This window comes from Scophthalmus maximus, chromosome 6 (assembly GCF_022379125.1).
Source record: "Scophthalmus maximus strain ysfricsl-2021 chromosome 6, ASM2237912v1, whole genome shotgun sequence".
Taxonomy (NCBI): Eukaryota; Metazoa; Chordata; class Actinopteri; order Pleuronectiformes; family Scophthalmidae; genus Scophthalmus; species Scophthalmus maximus.
The window spans coordinates 15,507,167-15,524,892 of NC_061520.1; the positions used below are offsets into that span (position 1 = coordinate 15,507,167).

General features: G+C 38.1%; 1 protein-coding gene across 2 annotated transcripts; it reads left to right on the forward strand.

The window, feature by feature from the left end:
* Positions 1 to 947: 947 nt before the first annotated feature.
* Positions 948 to 17,411, forward strand: LOC118309808 (natural resistance-associated macrophage protein 2). 2 transcript variants are annotated; one of them, XM_035632321.2, is made up of 17 exons: positions 948 to 1,107; positions 4,504 to 4,588; positions 6,645 to 6,781; positions 6,926 to 7,045; positions 7,331 to 7,450; positions 7,656 to 7,762; positions 7,851 to 7,921; positions 8,021 to 8,088; positions 8,197 to 8,352; positions 8,506 to 8,664; positions 8,755 to 8,841; positions 9,318 to 9,437; positions 9,539 to 9,688; positions 9,890 to 9,963; positions 10,227 to 10,380; positions 11,038 to 11,091; positions 14,993 to 17,411. In XM_035632321.2, exons 2-17 carry the CDS (start codon positions 4,555 to 4,557, stop codon positions 15,068 to 15,070), a joined length of 1,689 nt encoding a protein of 562 aa, XP_035488214.2. In that variant the 5' UTR covers positions 948 to 1,107; positions 4,504 to 4,554; the 3' UTR covers positions 15,071 to 17,411. The 2 variants fall into 2 exon arrangements, with proteins under 2 accessions (XP_035488214.2, XP_035488215.2); XM_035632322.2 differs by lacking the exons at positions 948 to 1,107; positions 4,504 to 4,588 and adding an exon at positions 5,036 to 5,188.
* Positions 17,412 to 17,726: the final 315 nt, after the last annotated feature.

Sequence of the window (17,726 nt, forward strand, 5' to 3'; positions counted from 1 at the left end):
CATATTGTGTGAGCTCATATGGGTTTACTTTGTTTCGATTTTTAATCATGTGTTTGCCCATTTTATAAATAGAAAAAAATGAAAAAATAGCCTTGTGATAGTTCAATTTCAAAAAAGGATAATTATCGTAATGTTGAATATAAATAAATGAATGAATGATTACATGTATTAATTTGCGGTACATTTACTAAAAATATTGTGTTCATGTACAAACTTGAGATACCCAAAGTTTCCATTTAATGCGGTTCCACTCAACAACAATTCACAGGGAGATATTGTAGTGTTTAACAGTTACTACTTTCAAGATTAAGCTGTTCAACCAGCTATATATATATATATATATATATATATATATATATATATATATATATATATATATATATATATATATATATACTGTATATCCATAATGGTCAGATATATGTAGTGGATTAAATTATACAAGATTTCCCTCTGAAATGTGGTAGAGTAGAAGGATAAAGCAGTAGCAAATGGAAATACTCGAATACTCCAAGAACTTTGGAATAGTACAGTACAGAAAGTACAGTACTTGAGATAATGTCCTTATACCTTTCATTATTTTTATAACCACGGTGTATAAGAGTATATTAGAGTTAGCTCCATGTCGACTACAACAGAAACAGCAACTTACACATGAATGCGTCAATTTTAAAATATTAAATACTGTATCATTATATAAAGCCCACAGAGTCATTTTCTGTATTGAATGTTTTTACTTTTGTTTCTTTAAATACATTTTGCCGATAGTAGTTTTGTATTTTTCACAGGTTGTAACCTTTTTATATGGTCTAAACCATTATAAGTCTATTCGTCCCGAGTTTAGCCTGACCGTTTGTGCGCCTGACAGTTTAAGCCCAGGACAAATTATCCCAACTATTGACCAATCATAACGGTCCTGGACCCTGGCACATGCGCAGTGGGTCTTGCGCTCATTCAGTCGCTCGGACTCAGGTACGACTTTGCCAGGATCGAGCGGTAACGTGCTGCTCAGCTCGGCTCACGTTCGCATACGCGGTTTCAGTTTAAAAGTAGATTTAACAGTGAAAACACAGTGTGTTTGCCGACTCTCCCACAACGTAAACCAAGGTAAGGCTGTTCTCGTACTTTGGACTGTGAGGCCAGCGCTAACAGACACAGCCGGGTAGCTAACATGTCATGGGAACTCGTTAGCTCCACAGTAGCAGCGCTCGGACAGTGTTGGTGTTTGGTTGTTTATTATTTTAAGGTGATGGGGTCAAGGCTGTTTCATACAGGTACGTGCCACGTGTCTGTTGGCTGTAATATTTGTTTATAGCTAGTTGGTTCATCTGTAGCCATCGCGCAGCTTGCAAGGGGAGAGGTCAAGTGGTGTTTCCTATTTCTAATTCTGATTAGATCCTGGCTGCTATTCACCACGTCTCGGGGGGTCACACTGTTGTCAGATTGTATTCAGACAACACACCGGTTGTACCGTAACCGAGGTCAAGTGACAAAGCTGCGAAGCAAATCCTCGTCCTGAAATGTGATCACAGACACAACAGTCTAACTCAACTTCAGTTTACATTGTCAAGTTTTCCAGATTTGCACAAGCCTTTCCTGTTGCGTGTTAGACCTTGAGAGATGATGTCAGCCTGCAGGTAGGAAAGTCAAACATCAGACTAGTTGGTGTGTTAATATGTTTCCATGTTGAGAGAGTCTCAGCATCACAGGGCAGAATGAGGGGAGATAATATCACAGAGAGTCCAAACGTAAGCAACACGATTCATCGTTTTAATCATTTTAAAAGAACATCTGTGAAACAGTCTTTGGTTGGATTTTCATTGTTATTTACAACAGTGAAGTGAATATCTTAAAAATGTCATAAAAATGTTTTATTTGCAGCCCTACTCGCAGTATTTAGGTCTGCTTTTCTTACTTCAAGCAGCTTGCAAGCAAGTGATACTGTGTTGGAAAGTCCCACTCTGCAAGAATAGTATAGTTTTATTAACTAGATCATCTCTTGTGGCTGTTGTCCCTTATTTAAGGAAGATGAGTTTAAGGTGTTAATTAAGTAAATTTACTTCCTGCCTATGACGAGAAATTTATTCAGTATAATGTGATGCAAGATACATCAGGTATGTTGCAAAATGTAATGTAACTTATGCCAAATTGTGTAATACGCATTTATTTGGAACCACCTTAAATCTACCAATATGTGAATTGTTTACTTTGCAAGTGTAAACAAAGGAACTGACATAATTATACACTATTGACACCTATTGTCAGTTACAATAGGAAAGAAAAGTTACTGTTTCATTTTTTTCCCCTATGGTAATATCTTTCGTGACGCAAACAAAAATACATATTTGCTTTCAATTGTGCATAATTTGAGTCTTATATTTTGGTTAGACTGTTGAAGCCGATCGGCAAGCACAAGCTTGGAAACACGGAAAGCTCATGAACGCAGGTAGACATTAATTAATCAGTAATGCTGCATGTGAGTTGTGGAACATGTTCTATATGGACCAATTTTTTCCTTGAACATTGGGTTCACTGGTATGATGTCATCTGGCAACTCATTGTTTAACCTTCACGGCAGCTGATTGGGTTTGATTCTGATGATTTGTTGTTGCATGAAGATATTAGGAGCGACTAGAAATTGCAGGTGAGATTAACAAGAGGATTAAAAACCACACTTAACATTTTTTTAATTTGTCATTTTGTTAGTTTGTCATTATTGTATTGAGATTCTTTATTTTCCCATGGAGTGTAAGAGTGTGCATGGGCCATAATATGACGGCTGTGACATTAGTGATCATAGTCAGTTTGGGAGTTGTCACAGATGTACAGTAGTGTTGTAAAATCTGTTCTGTGCAGATAACGCCCATATGGTGTTTGCGAAGGCCAAAGCTTTTTGGGAGAAGTTTAGTTGGATGACTAATGTTTTTAGTAGGTTTACTGCTTTCAAATTTAGATCTACAACCTTGACCAGTCAAACTTTACAGAGTTTGGTTACATCAAAAATAAATTAGAAAAGGCAACTTCTGAAGGAATTGTGCTATGAATGGTGATTGCTGAAGATAAACTGGATTGCTTACTGAAAAGAAGCTGAAGGAGTAGGACAAGTGCGAAATGGGTAGTTAATGTGTAATAACTAGAATGATCTAGAAAATGTTGAATATTAAGTATAAGAATTATGTTAGTTTGAAAAATGTGGAAGGAGAGGAGGGCATCATAGTGGCACTGTTGCCAGAACATGACGGATGAATATGACCAAGTTACCTTCTTTGCTACAGCAACACTTTGTCAGTCTGAACCTGTTTTATCACCACACACACTTGGTGCCCATGGAATTTGATAAGATTTATGCTGACACATTAAAACGCAGTTACACAATCCAGGAATGGACTCTGGGTCACATTAAGGATACAGTTTCAAATATGTCAGTATAAATAAAGCCAAAGAATTTGTTGTGTGTTGACACATTTGCTTTGTCGCAAAAGAGCACAGCTTCTGTTGGTTGATCAAAAGCAGAACACACTTTACAGATGACTGCGATGAAAAGACAGAAACATTGTGCACATCTACGGCATCAGCCAGGTGCAACAACAAAGGCAGCAAGCTGAAAATACTGAAATAATAAGAAAATGTAAATAACGTCAAATAGCTGATGAGTATCCAATAGAGCCCTCGGAGAAAAAGAACAAGAGAGTTCTTCGATAGTCTCCTTAGAAAAGGCCAGTCTCCAAAGTAGTAAACCCCATGTCCTGTGGAAAGGTTGATTCATTTTGACACTATGTTCCTGTGGCCTTTTAAAATAAGTCTCATCTTTTGCTGGAAACGTATCTATTTCCCAGTTATTACTTTTACTCAAATACAATTTTTTTTACATTAATTGTTGCTATTGAGGAACGTGTCAAAGAACCGGTCACACTGATGATTGGTTGTAAATCTCAGCATTTGTTCAGCCGCAGTAAGTGGCATTCCAATGGAAACCTTGACTGCTGGGAACGCTGCTTTGTCTGCTGCCTCTGCCCCACTTGTGGGTCATGTGACACCAGTCATGTGCTTTCTGACGAGCCACTCTCTAAATCAGAGAACACTAGTCTACTTTGTAAAAACCAGCTGTTTTGCTGGACTAAGGTTTTGTCAGTTATGCACCAGAGTTTCCGAGCAGAGTGTTCAAGGAATGATGGATGTGGTGGAAGTGAAACCCCGGCACAAGTGCTCAACCCTATTTCTCAATAATGAAGTCCGCATTTACTTGCTGTTGATGTTGCCAAGTCATTTCTAAGACATGATTTAAAAAAAATGTTTTTCAATAAAGGGGGAACGGAGAACAAAATGTTGCACAGTCTCACATTAAAGTTGCTCATTCTTGGTGTGAGAAAAACTCAAGTTATTTTTTTTGGCAGCAATAGTTGTTAATTCTTGAGATCAAAGCGTCACTGACGTAGCATGATAATTACTGTTCACCCCTCAACAGTCATGTGTTTCTGACTCATCCCTGTTGTCTTTTTGCAGGGGGGCTGATATCCATCCCTCATATTCCCAGGGATCTCTCAGCCTGCCCTGATGAAGGCCGAGCAAGAAGGAGACATCGTCGAAGGTAACTGCTTAAGATAACAGAAACATGATCATCGCCTCATAAACACACCTGCTGTTTTCATTAAAACCGCTGGGAATTTGGTTAAGGCTGCAGAATACGTTCAGCCACAGTCTGCATGCTTGAAACAATATTTTACGTACAGCACCAGAGTTTAGCTTTTGGAAACTCATAGGCCAACAAAATATTTACAAAAAGCGAGATCTACTTGATTTATTCCTGATGCTAGATTATTGTATCTATGGATAAATAATTTTTGGTTGTGTTATTTAAAAGTCTGAATGCTGTTAATTCTTATAGTTATGACCTTTATTGCTGCTTGTGTAAATGCTGTTTAGTTTGTTAAAGGGAAAAGGGCAGGCAGGTTTTTTTTTTTGCCTGGGCACAAGTTTATCATGTGGGCGGTCTTTACTTCTTTCTCTTGGCCGGTCACTTTTAGAAACACGGTGTCAGAATGTCATTGTGACATCTAATGAGAGAAAAGAAAAAGCATGATAAAGGCTGAGTCATATTGAAAGCAGAGATACTGTTAGTGAGCGGTGAACCTTGGGACCAGCAGTGAGTTGGAGATGAAGGGAGACAAGAATGAAAACTCTGAACTCAGTGAGTTGTACACCACCTCTACAGGTTTACTTAAATTACGTATATGTAGGAACCATAATTGCATATTTGTCATGAATGTTAAACAATAATTACATGTCTTTAGAATTTCATGTGTGATTTTTGTTTATGTTCACTGTTGTAATCTTTCCCTTCAATGCTCTCAGTCATTGGATCTGAGTAAAGTGATCCTAATTACATGTTATTGTTAAACAACTGAATACATGTAATTTAAAGTCTTTTGTCATGTAACATTTTTTAAATTGAGGTTTAAGTGATTTTAGCTTATCGGTGCAGATGTTTTCACAGCATATGGCTCTTTAAACTGGCACAAAAAGTGTACGCAAGGGATTTTGGAGAAAGATTGTTTGTTGTTGTTGATGATTGGACCGAACTGGTCGGGGCTCGAACCCGCAGCCTCGAGTATGGGAGACGCTAACCACTAGGCCAAAACCCCTGAGTTCTAGCATCTGTCGCTAGCACGTCTCCTAGGGTGTCGGGGAGTGATGTCTGGAAAACTGCACAGTGCACACAGTGTTGTGTGGTGTGTACCGCTCCATTTTTTCAATTTACAGAGCCCGACTGTGCTGGAAAAAACTATTTTTTTAATAGGTGCACACAAGGAACCGACAGCTAGCGGACCATCAGGAAATATACGCTGAATCCCACAAAAAGTGTATTGGATTAAAATCGCTATAATGGATAAGGCAATGGTAACAGTCTTTTAATATTATCAAAGCAACAGAGGTGCTGGTCCAACAGTGGGGGTAGGTGGTACGAGAGGTGACGAGGAGCAGACAGGCTACCGTCCGGATCCTTGGCCCAGGGAAACACAAGTTACCGAGAGCAAAGTACAAGGCAAAGACATTCTTGTCACATTTCTTGACATTTCTTAAGAACCTTCACAAACTACCGCTAGTTAGTTGTGTGATTAGAGTTGTGTGATTAGAGGACTGGAGACTTTGTACCGTCGGAAATGGATTCATGATTGTGCTCAGCTTCTGCTCCAGGTGTGCAAAGCGCGACCACACCTACACACTCACACACTCATTTATACTTAGACTCATACACACCCATTCATAAATTAAATGTTAAGTTAGGAGACACCAGGAGTCGCACTCACTTACTGCCCCTTTAATAAACACACTTGGACCCCAGAACAGTCTACACATACTCATGCATACTTACATAAGGAATTGCTATGCTTTCTAATGTTGTTTAGGCAACTGTAAATGTCTGGGTCTTTAAAAGCTGATTTATGTTTTTTGTAAAAAACATTGTAGCCGTGTGATCAAGCCTCATCTGAAAAATCTGTAATGGCACCTCAGTTACAGAGGGGGGTTTGGTAGACTTAAAGCAAGGAAGAAGGAAGCGGATGGAAGGATGTTTTTTTTTTTGTGTTCGTTTATCATGAACTAAGCCTTCCCCTCTGTTCCTTTTTATTCTGTGGTTTTGTTAGAGGACTCCCCTTCGGATAATGGAGTCCAGACGAGCCAGTACAACTCCATCTCGCCTCCGGCCTCACCCGTGGCCGACGAAGAACCCTTCTCCACATACTTTGAAGACAAGGTGCCGATTCCAGAGAGTGAAAACCAGGTACAGACGACAACTGTTAGATGTTTTATAAGTGAACCAATAATCTGTTAGATTTAATTGGATCTATTATATATTTCAATATTTCAAAGTTTTCAGATTACAACATTGGTAAGAAAAAAAATTATTTGCTGTCTTTCATTCCAGATATTCAGTTTCCGTAAACTCTGGGCCTTCACTGGACCAGGGTTTTTAATGAGCATTGCTTACTTGGATCCAGGGAACATCGAGTCTGACCTGCAGTCTGGAGCTAAAGCTGGCTTTAAGGTGATTAATAAAAATATGACTGTTGCCGTGGCTCATTAGTTTACATTGCTGCTCACTGACGATTCCACTGATTAGCCGTCTATTCTGGTTATTGTGCTGTTGTTTTTTACTCTGAACAAGGGCATTATTGCCACCACCATAATTTTCAGTGCTCCACACTATCATAATGCTTGAAATGAAGACTTTACATGTTTCATTTTAATTTGGCATTCTGCCCAAATAAAACTCATGATTAAAAGGTGGAATCTCTTTGTGTTGATCGGTGTGTCTGTCTTTCCCTCTCAGCTCCTATGGGTGCTCCTGTTAGCCACCATCATTGGGCTGCTGTTGCAGCGGTTAGCCGCTCGCCTCGGGGTCGTAACAGGGATGCATCTGGCTGAAGTCTGCAACCGCCAGTATCCAACAGTGAGCATGTCTATTATTACACGTTTACCTTCTTCCCTCTACATTAACCTTTGCTTATATAAGGTCGAATTACTAGAACTGTGAACTAGAGGTACCCTGAGCTGGAGTATGAGAAGCTCTTTTCTAAAGACTTTATTCCAGTCTGTTAACTGATATCATTTACTAAACTCTGATTATATGAATCTTTGATAATTTTCTTTTTCAGGTTCCTCGGATCATCCTATGGCTGATGGTTGAACTGGCAATTATTGGCTCAGACATGCAGGAGGTCATTGGCTGTGCCATAGCACTCAACCTCCTCTCTGTGGGCAGGTAACATCTTTATATTATTACAGTTTTTTTTCCCCCAAATTATTAAAAATTACTGACCAAAAATAACTGTTTCTGTTTTCTCCTCCAGGATCCCACTGTGGGCAGGAGTCCTCATTACTATCACAGACACATTTGTGTTCCTCTTCCTAGACAAATATGGTATGTGATTCTGTCCTATAGACAAACAACCACCAGCTTCAAGTCGGTGCTTGAAAAACTGTGCTTCTCAGTGTTGATACAGTCTGTGTCTCTTTGTAGGCCTGAGGAAACTCGAAGCTTTCTTTGGCTTTCTCATCACTGTAATGGCAATAAGCTTTGGTTACGAGGTATGGTGGCTCCCTTAAGTTTCAAATATGATTTATACATTTTTGTCATATCTCGCACAAGAGTCATTCATAGCATCCTGACATGCTTAACTTGTTGCCTGTCTTCAGTATGTGCTGGTAAAGCCAGACCAAGGGGAGCTGCTGAAGGGGATGTTTTTACCGTACTGTGCCGGGTGTGGACCTGTGCAGCTGGAGCAGGCCGTGGGAATCGTGGGCGCCGTCATCATGCCCCATAACATCTACCTGCACTCTGCGCTGGTCAAGGTTAGAAACATATGTGTCGTCACAAGACTTAATCCTGAAGGAATCAACAATTGGATTTTTCTAACTAGACATGAATGTCATTTAGAAAAAAATATAAATGTAATTGTAGATTTGTGTTTTGAGTGTTTTTCTTTTTATTCCCTCATGTACCAGTCTCGGGAAATTGACCGCAGAAATAAGAAGGAAGTAAAAGAAGCCAACAAGTACTACTTCATCGAATCTACTATCGCTCTGTTCATCTCTTTTCTCATCAACGTCTTTGTGGTGGCTGTCTTTGCTCAGGCCTTCTACGCTAAGACCAATATACAAGTGGTGGGTGTACCCTGAAGCGCGTATTTAATACATTGATGTAATTGTTTTGGGCTCACACAGTGCAGTACAGTTGTTGATTTCTGTTTGCAGAATGAGCAATGCAACGCAACCGGGAGTCCTCACACTGATCTCTTCCCTCTGAACAACGACACACTGGAGGTGGACATCTACAAAGGGGTATGTCAGGGCATTGTTACTAATACATTACATCCTCAACAGGATTTGAAGATTCGAGAAAACACAATTCTGACTGGCTCGATGCTGTGCATTATTAGTTGATTCCGGAACAGGTCTGATATTGTCACCACCCTCTACGTGTTAGTATTAAAATTTAAAAAACAATGAAATGTAAACAGGACAGAACTATTTTGACAATTTCTATTCTAGGTCTCCGCACCTCCAATCAGGTGTTTTCACTTATTCTGGTGCAGTAAGTCATATCAAGACTGGGCAGACCGCTGCTGTCACTTACTGTTAGTTCAATAGGCTGCATATCTGTATCACAAAGTCCATACAACACACCAGTTCCAAGCATTTGAATATGTGCTATGTTCACACTGGGGAAGTGACAGACTTAAATATACTATTTTTTTTTGTGATAGATATATGATAGATGGATAATGAATGAATCCTCTGTTGGTCTGTTTGTTCAGGGAGTGGTCCTGGGCTGCGTCTTTGGCCCAGCAGCTCTGTACATCTGGGCCGTCGGGATCCTGGCAGCTGGGCAGAGTTCCACAATGACAGGCACTTACTCCGGGCAGTTTGTCATGGAGGTGAGAATGCCTTTTTCTTTTATGGTCAAGCAAAAAAACCTAAAAACAAAGATATATCTGAAAATGTGTACACTCATCCTTGTGTTTCTCTGTTTGCTTAGGGTTTCCTGAACCTACGATGGTCGCGTTTTGCGCGGGTGCTGCTGACCCGCTCCATCGCCATCGTGCCTACTCTGCTGGTGGCCATTTTTCAGGATGTCCAGCATCTGACAGGCATGAATGACTTTCTCAACGTGCTTCAGAGCATGCAGGTAAGATCCAGTCTTGTGGAAAACTCTAAAGATCATTTCTGTAAAAAACTCTCAAACATTACTCTGCTCTTAGACAATCAACAGCCCAGCTCTTTGATTATGTAGCACACTGTAGGGACAATAAAAGAAGGATACATTCCTTACAGTGTGGTACATAATCCTGTAAAATATTCAGTATGGCTTTTTTTCTTTCTCCAACAGCTTCCATTTGCTTTGATCCCAATCCTAACCTTCACCAGTCTGACATCCATAATGAACGACTTTGCAAATGGATGGTGAGTGAAATTTCTACATATGAAATCATGAATTTCTTCACTCTATAGTAATTTCTTAATAATTGTTTTTGTCATGCCTCCGAAGAACATACTGTTTTTGTTAGTTGTATTCCTTGAACTGTTGTTCATTGACAAAAAAATGTCATCCTGATACAGTAAATTCTCACTCTAGGGAGAAAACAGATTGTTCAGGATCCTGTTCATTTTAGAAAAAAAAAAAATATTTCTCAAAGTCTGATTGACTGCTGGCCTGTTTTGTTCAGGGTATGGAAGATTTCCGGGAGTGTCGTCATCCTGGTGGTTTGTGCAATCAACATGTACTTTGTGGTGGTTTATGTGACGTCGCTGAACAGTGTGCTGCTCTACGTCCTCGCTTCCCTCCTCTCCATAGCCTATCTGTGCTTTGTAGTCTACCTGGTAAGTTATACTGCAGCTGTACATTCACTGTGGCATTTTGTGACCTTTTTAATGCAAACAATGATTCTCTGACAAAATATTTCACAATGAAGCCATTTTATTAAATTTGCTGCCGGCTCAGTCTATCTATCTTTTAACCAAGAACCAAAATGCAGCAAAAATATTTAAATACCATGTAGGAATTGAACTCTTCAAGATTCTGTTTTAATAGCTGTATACAAAATTGAATTTCTGATCGTGGAAATAGACTCAGAGTACGGTGACAAGTGTGAGCACAAGCAAAACATACTTAATAAGAATTCAGTGATCCAACATTAAAAGTGTAAAGGCAGTTAAAGCAGCATGATCAACGCACAGAACTGGTCTGAGTTTTAAGCAATGAACTGAAGGAATTAAGAAATTTAATTCTAAAAAGCTATAGAGGCGACAAAAAAATTTATTGCGGCAACAATTGATTGGGTTTCTGTAATTAAAGCATGACATATTACTAGTATGCATGATTTTGATATTTATAAACTTTCAGTTTGAAAACTGCTTCTGTGTTGAAATGTTTCAGTTTGTGTTTCACAATTCTTTGAGTGAAAGAAAAAAAAAACCCACGTGTAAAATTGAACCCTGTTGTGTCGTGACCCCTCTCTCCTTTGTGGTTGTCTGCAGGCATGGCACTGTCTGATTGCCTTGGGGGTTTCCTGCCTGGACTTTAGCAGCAGGGTAAGAAAGCGACCTGCTGTGTTGATAGAGGAGCAGTCAGAGTACGACTCGTAGAGCTGGACAGGACAGTAACCACCAGCATTCCTCTGTCCTCTCGGAGACTCTTTACACAGCCAGGACTTCTCGAGATCACATAGGATCTTGAACGCACATTTTTCTCCCTAATGTCACATGTTTATTTTGTATTGGGCGGGGTATCAAAAGTTGGTTGCCTTTTAGGAAACCAGACAAACATTAATACCACACCAGCAAAGTATATTCAATGACAGTAATTGATGCTTGAGATGACCTCAAAGGAAAAATATGTACATATTTGACAAATCAATAATTGCTACAATCCTCAAAGGCAACAACTGCATCTACCTTTGCATTTCAAGTGTTCATACAACATACAGTGTAACTCCATTGTTTTAACCGTCAGTATCTTGAAATAACAATTTTCCGACTTTTTATAAAATGTCATCTAGACTTGTAGAAATATCAGCTCAGCTTTTGTTACCACTGTAATTGAGAGGACACATTCTCAGCAGTCTGTGTTGTTTTTCACATACTTTGGTAGTCGTGAGTACGGTGACAAAGAATGTCAAATAAAAGTTTAGGTTTTACACAGAGGTTCCAGTGATTTTAGACCCCAGCTAACAAGAAAACCTTCTGGTGAACTCCAATACTGGCCACCTTGTTTGGGACTGTACTGCTGCTAATTAATTAAACAACCTTGATGCTTTTTGCTGCCTGTGAGAGGACAAGAGCAGCACAGGCAATATAAGCACACGACAATCCAGTGTTTGTTAAGGATTAAACAACATCAGAATTATACAATTACAACAATAATATCTAAACTGTCAGTATTAATAAAAAATATTGTTTTACTGTTACAACGCAACATCAGCAAGTCTTATGAAGCCACTTTTTTTCTCCACACTTATTTTTAGCTCTATTTCTTTTAAATAGAAAAGAGAGGTCTAGCTATCATGAAGTAATATTTTCCAGATTAATTCTTCATGACATTAACTAATATTAGCTGCATTAAGTACTTTGCTCTCCCTGAGCCCCAGAGTCCTGGTTTGGAGGAGGAGCTGCTGCTATCTGCTGTGATTTCGACTTCCTCTACATCCTCGACTATGTGATCTCAATTGTCTCTCTGCCTCTCTGTAGCAGTCTAAGTCACCGGATTTTTGCATGTAGTAATTCAGAAACACTTCATATTTTGAAGAAAACATAATCATTAGACAGTACATGAAGTTTTTGTTAAGTGCATCATATGTACTAATTATATCCAGCCCTAATTTTATGGAGAGAAAACTTTTGATCACACCTGTTTCCTGACCCGAACTAAACTGCACCATTCAAACAAGTGAACCGTTTCATCACCGCAGCCTCATCCATAGAGCCTCTTTAAGTGCCTAAATAATCAGTCAGTCATCATATCAGTGAATTAAAATTCATTATAGCAGAATCTGATCATCATCAAATCATTTTAAACATTTCACAGGAGACCTTTCATTCCTTCTTGCCTGGCAGAGCTTAGGTGTGGGGAAATACTTCTGGTTTGTTTTGTGATTCCAGGTCAGCATCATTTTTCTTTGGAGAGCCTCAGGAGAAAATATAGTCATGGATAATACATTCCTATAATATATATATGGTCAGAATTCCTGAAGTAAAATCACTGCAACATATTTGTACTGCTCTGTAGAGACAAGCAAAAGAACCACTTTTATGTTTGCCTAAAAATAATGTTTTAGTCACAGTTGTTGTAAGTATCGTGACAAGTTCAGAGAAAGCCAAGATTCTTTATGTAGCCTATAATCACAAGTTTGGCCATGAGGGCTTTACAGTCTGTACAGCACATCACAATTTAGACCCTCAAAAGTAGTCATTTTGTGAATGAAAGTCCAAAAATACTACAGCGCAGAATAAAATTCATTCTGATCAGATTCTTTCAAACACAATTTATTGTCGATTTATTGTAATCCTGGTGCACCTTTTCTGTAAATTAAGCTGTAGTGTATCCAGTGTTCTCCACTGATTTATTTTCAGATCTCCTGGTGTTTTTACTACAGTGGTGTTTATTTGTTTTTTCACATCAGGCCAAGGTACAAAATCTGCTCTCTCTCCACAACACAAGTCTGCTAGACAGCAGAACTGTGGGTCAAAATAAATGTTAAACCATGACTTGTTTTTCACAGTAGGGATATTTGAAAAAAAACAAAAACAGTGCGAAAGATGTATATTAAAAAATGCTTAAGAAAATGTGGCTATTTCTAATCATATTTTGATATCAGCTGTCAAACACCAAGTTCCACCATTTCCTCCCTCATACTCAGTAGCTTACAGTTGAGACTAAAGTCAACACATGTTCTGTAGAACCAGGAAGTGATCAATGCTTGGTGAAAAGAAAAGTGTTACAGCCCTTATTTTCACATTCTATAACTTTAAAATGAGATTATGTACTACAGCACCTAATTTTGCAGTATCCAAGTAAGTTTTATATATATATATATATATATATATATGAATCATTAAGAGCATTAAAGTTGAACTGGGGAGTATACAGTACATACAGTGACAGGACAAATGAAAAGGTTTAAGTTAGTACAGTTACAGTTGATGAATCCCATCTAACTGGGTAGACTGGGAGCGATTTGTGTTGACATCGTAAAGATCTCAGATTCTTTCAGAGGTTATTCTTTTGTTCAATGTTCACTACCGTGTTGGATCAGGTCACTGGTTCAGAGTTTTCATGGTGTTCATAGATGCGGTGGAAATGTACTTTTGATATTATCCATGAAACATTTCTGACACAACAGCACAGAAAACATATAAATTGTTACAGGTAAAACTTGTAGTACACATTACTACATTGCGTAATTTTATGCTCTTTGGGATTGAAGGAATAAGTGTCTGTTCTTTGCTAAGAACACCATGTGTCCAAAATAAATGGGAAACGATGGATATATGGACATTTGTTGGCGTCTTCTGTCCGAATGTCAAAAGAAAAACTTGTGATTTGTATGTGTTTTAAGTTTTATAAATATTGAAAAAACACAAACGATTCCTTATTTGTGTCAACTTGACAAGATGTGCAGTAAATATATGACTAGACCTGATAACTTGCCTTACTGTACAACCTTTTAACTACTGTACAGAGTAGCTTAAAGTCAGTTTAATATTCACATTACTGTTGAATTGACCTGTGAGAACAATAGAAAATGTAAAAGATGTGTTGGGTTTTAGGAGTTTCCCACAAGCTGCTTAAAAGATGAAACTATATGAATATATTCTCTTTCTTTTTAGATTAAGGGGTCAAAGAGCAACATTTCTGATATACACCTTTATTTAATCACTGTAGATGGTAGACCACAGCACTGTATGTGGTACAAAATGCTCTTTTCCAGGATTTTCCAGGAATAAATGAGGAAAGTAGCACTTTGACCCAAGGTGAGCACCTTTAATTAATCTGTAATCATAAACCATCGAATTTAATGTGTGAAATGATTGGACTCTTCTTACATCTGATCAAAACACGATATTGATTGCTTTCCTCTTATATTTAAATCACAGTACAGATGACCACTAACATTATGACATCATGGGTATCTACAGTCTCTGAAAAAAAAATGAACAAAGATCTAGAGTTGGTTTTAAATGAGCTTTGTTATAATAAACTGTATACGCGTCTACTTGGCAGGTAACCGTGTGAGGTTTTGCACTGTTTCTAAGTGTTTAACTATTTTCATGAATTTCCATGTTGAATCCTTCATTTAAAGTCAATAATCGGTTGTAAATTCCTTTCATAATTCAGGTTCCTCCCAGGAATTGGCAAATAATGATATAACTAGCTGAAAACAACAATCTCCTCGCTGATGACGATTGATTCTCTTCTTTTCTCTCACTCTTTCAGGGGCAACTGGGACTGTCCCGTCACACGGACATTTACTTACTGAACGACATGGACACGGACTCTGTGGTGGAGAGATAGGATGCAGCCTTGTGAGTGGATGTCGAACTGCGTCGACTGAAGGACACTGAGAGATTACATGAGCATGGTACTACTGGAGCTCTGTCAGTATACTTGTTGTGCGCCCACAGATGTCCAAAGTGGTTCACTTCCGTAATGGGTGTTTTCCATCGCAGATGTCTCAGCAGCCACTACTTAAACACATGCTGCAGGCCTATTGATGAGTAATATTTATGCAAATATTGATTAAATAGCTCTGCTCCAAAATGACACTTGTCTGAAGAAAACGTGACTGACTGGTAACCCATAAAAACGTTTTTGATAAAACAGTTTTGCCTGAATGTTCAAGATAATGGCTTCTCCAAATGACGGAACCACAACAGGTTAATAAGCCAATAGCTTGAGTAAGAGAAATGTCAGTCAGACACTTCTGTGATGGAATGATCACTTTCCAGTCAGAAAGCACGCAACATTAATTGACTGTTCCAAAACGTGGATTTGTCACAGTTATAAGTCCAGACACATAACCAGTTGTTGTCTAAAGATGCTGTGGACCTCCAGTATTCGACAAAGACATTTCACACAGTAAAGGTGCCTGTGTTTCATTCATTCTGGTTTACCAGACATGACATTATAACCTCACATCCCCAAAGAATGAAAACAAGTAGGTCCAAGTCGATCTCTGCTGTGATGTGAATGCTGGAAGATTTTTTACACATGAAAAGAAAAAGTCAAACACCAAAGCTGCAGCATGTTTAACAGTTTGCATGCTTTTGGTGGGACCAAGCGTCCGTCCTTAAATTCTAATTTATATTCAAATTAAATCTTTAATTCATCTTTGTTAATATTAGACTATTAAATTAATTTGATTAATATAATGAATATGAACATAACACTTCGAAACTATATAAGGTATTTATACGTGATAAGTCACACTTTTCCATGTTTTCATAATTGGAGTAGAGTGATAGTTTTTTCTCTGTGTATTACAGTAAAGCAAAAAATATTTTTGGATACGTTTTATTCAAATACTCATCTTGGAGATGTACACCTTTGAATTTTTAAAAGTCTTTTTATGAATTTTCAGAGATGCCAGAATATTCTGACGTGATATGTTCTCCCACAGTGTTGCTGGCAGATATATCTATACCCTGATTTGAATTTTCTTTCTTAATTTTCCTTCACATTTGCACTTATGTCAGTTTGTTTTAAGATTTGTTTATTTATGTGTAGTTTATCATTTTATTAAGGGCTCATTGGACTTTTCACTTGAGCAGGTTGGGCATTAAAAGCAGCTAGCTCTTTGTTTTATTTTGTGGGTGGGGGGGGCAGTTTTTATTGCTGAAGCCAAAAATGTGTGCAGAATTGTGGTGTATGTATGTGTATTCTGTTACATAAAATACAACATTTTAATTTCTCAAAATTCTGCATATGGCGGAAAAAGTTGGCATTGTGGTGCAAACAGGTGAGGAACAAAAAGTCAAAACTGTACATAGCTGACACTAGACAAGAAGACAAAATTATGTAAAATAATAACACCAAGCAAGAGCAGGATCCATCATAAAAACCTCACAGCTATCATGGATAGGGCTGTTTTATAAAACAAAACCATTTTCCTTGGACTTCACGTGTGTCCTCTAATGACTGTCCAGACGTCCACTGTGCCTCCTGTGTTCACCACTGTGCCTCATGTATCACATCTTCAGCACACCTTTCTGTCCATTGTAAAATGCACTGCTGAAATCCAACGTCGCTACAAATTAATATTCAGACTTTTTGTCACCAAAATGATATATGATGAAAAATAAAACCAAAAAGATAATGTCACTCAAACAAATGTAATGACAAAAGAAATGGACCATGGTGTAAGTGAGAGCATAAACGCTGACATTTTAAGCTATATGAAAGCATATTTTTAAAATTGTGGGGGACCATTGATGGGATCACAGCAGAGAAGCAATGTTCAGCAAATGGTTTTGGGTGGACTCTTACAATAATCAATGAACATATCTCCCTGCAAGACACACCACAAGTACAAGTGTACATCATTTGACATTCTGACTGTATTGTAAAGTTGCTTCCAATATAAACAATAAAAACATGTGAGTTTCAGTTTTTCCATATTTTTAGCATTGTAAAAAATTGTCAGAGACCATTTTCTCATTATATGTCCAGACATTACGCTAGTACTGTACTGTATTGTAAATTATATTGAATGTTATTTCTGATATGGTTAAATTGTACAATATGATACAGTATTGAGCTTATGAAAGGTGTTTTTCTGATTTACTTGTTTTTTTTACTTGTTTGATTTTTTTTCTCTTGTTGAATAAAAACGTTTTAAAAAAACAACCTATAATTATCATGCCTTGAAAGTGTATTTTCCAAATTATCATTAATTCATCTTTTAGAGAGAAAGACAAGAAATAAATGTTTGGTCATCTTAGAGAAACTCATGATTCAACTCATGGCCGGGAACATTTGTTGCATGTCATGTTCCTCTGTCTCCCCCCATTAAATATTCTTGAAAATGAAAAAACATATCATACTAAAGGTATCAGTTATCAAAATTGTTGCCAGTCAACAATTGAGTACAGAACTTAATTATTTCTGGGGGTTGGTTGGGGCCCAATATTTGGCCCAGGACCCCTCAGGAAGTTAAATCTGGATCAATGTA

What these genes read in the sequence shown, in the direction of transcription:
- LOC118309808 (XM_035632321.2), top strand. Translation starts at nt 4,555, where the DNA reads ATGAAGGCCGAGCAAGAAGGAGACATCGTCGAAG. An exon ending in TGCACTCTGCGCTGGTCAAG is followed by an intron (nt 8,353 to 8,505) that starts GTTAGAAACATA and finishes CTCATGTACCAG; the next exon opens with TCTCGGGAAATTGACCGCAG. An exon ending in CTAAGACCAATATACAAGTG is followed by an intron (nt 8,665 to 8,754) that starts GTGGGTGTACCC and finishes TTCTGTTTGCAG; the next exon opens with AATGAGCAATGCAACGCAAC.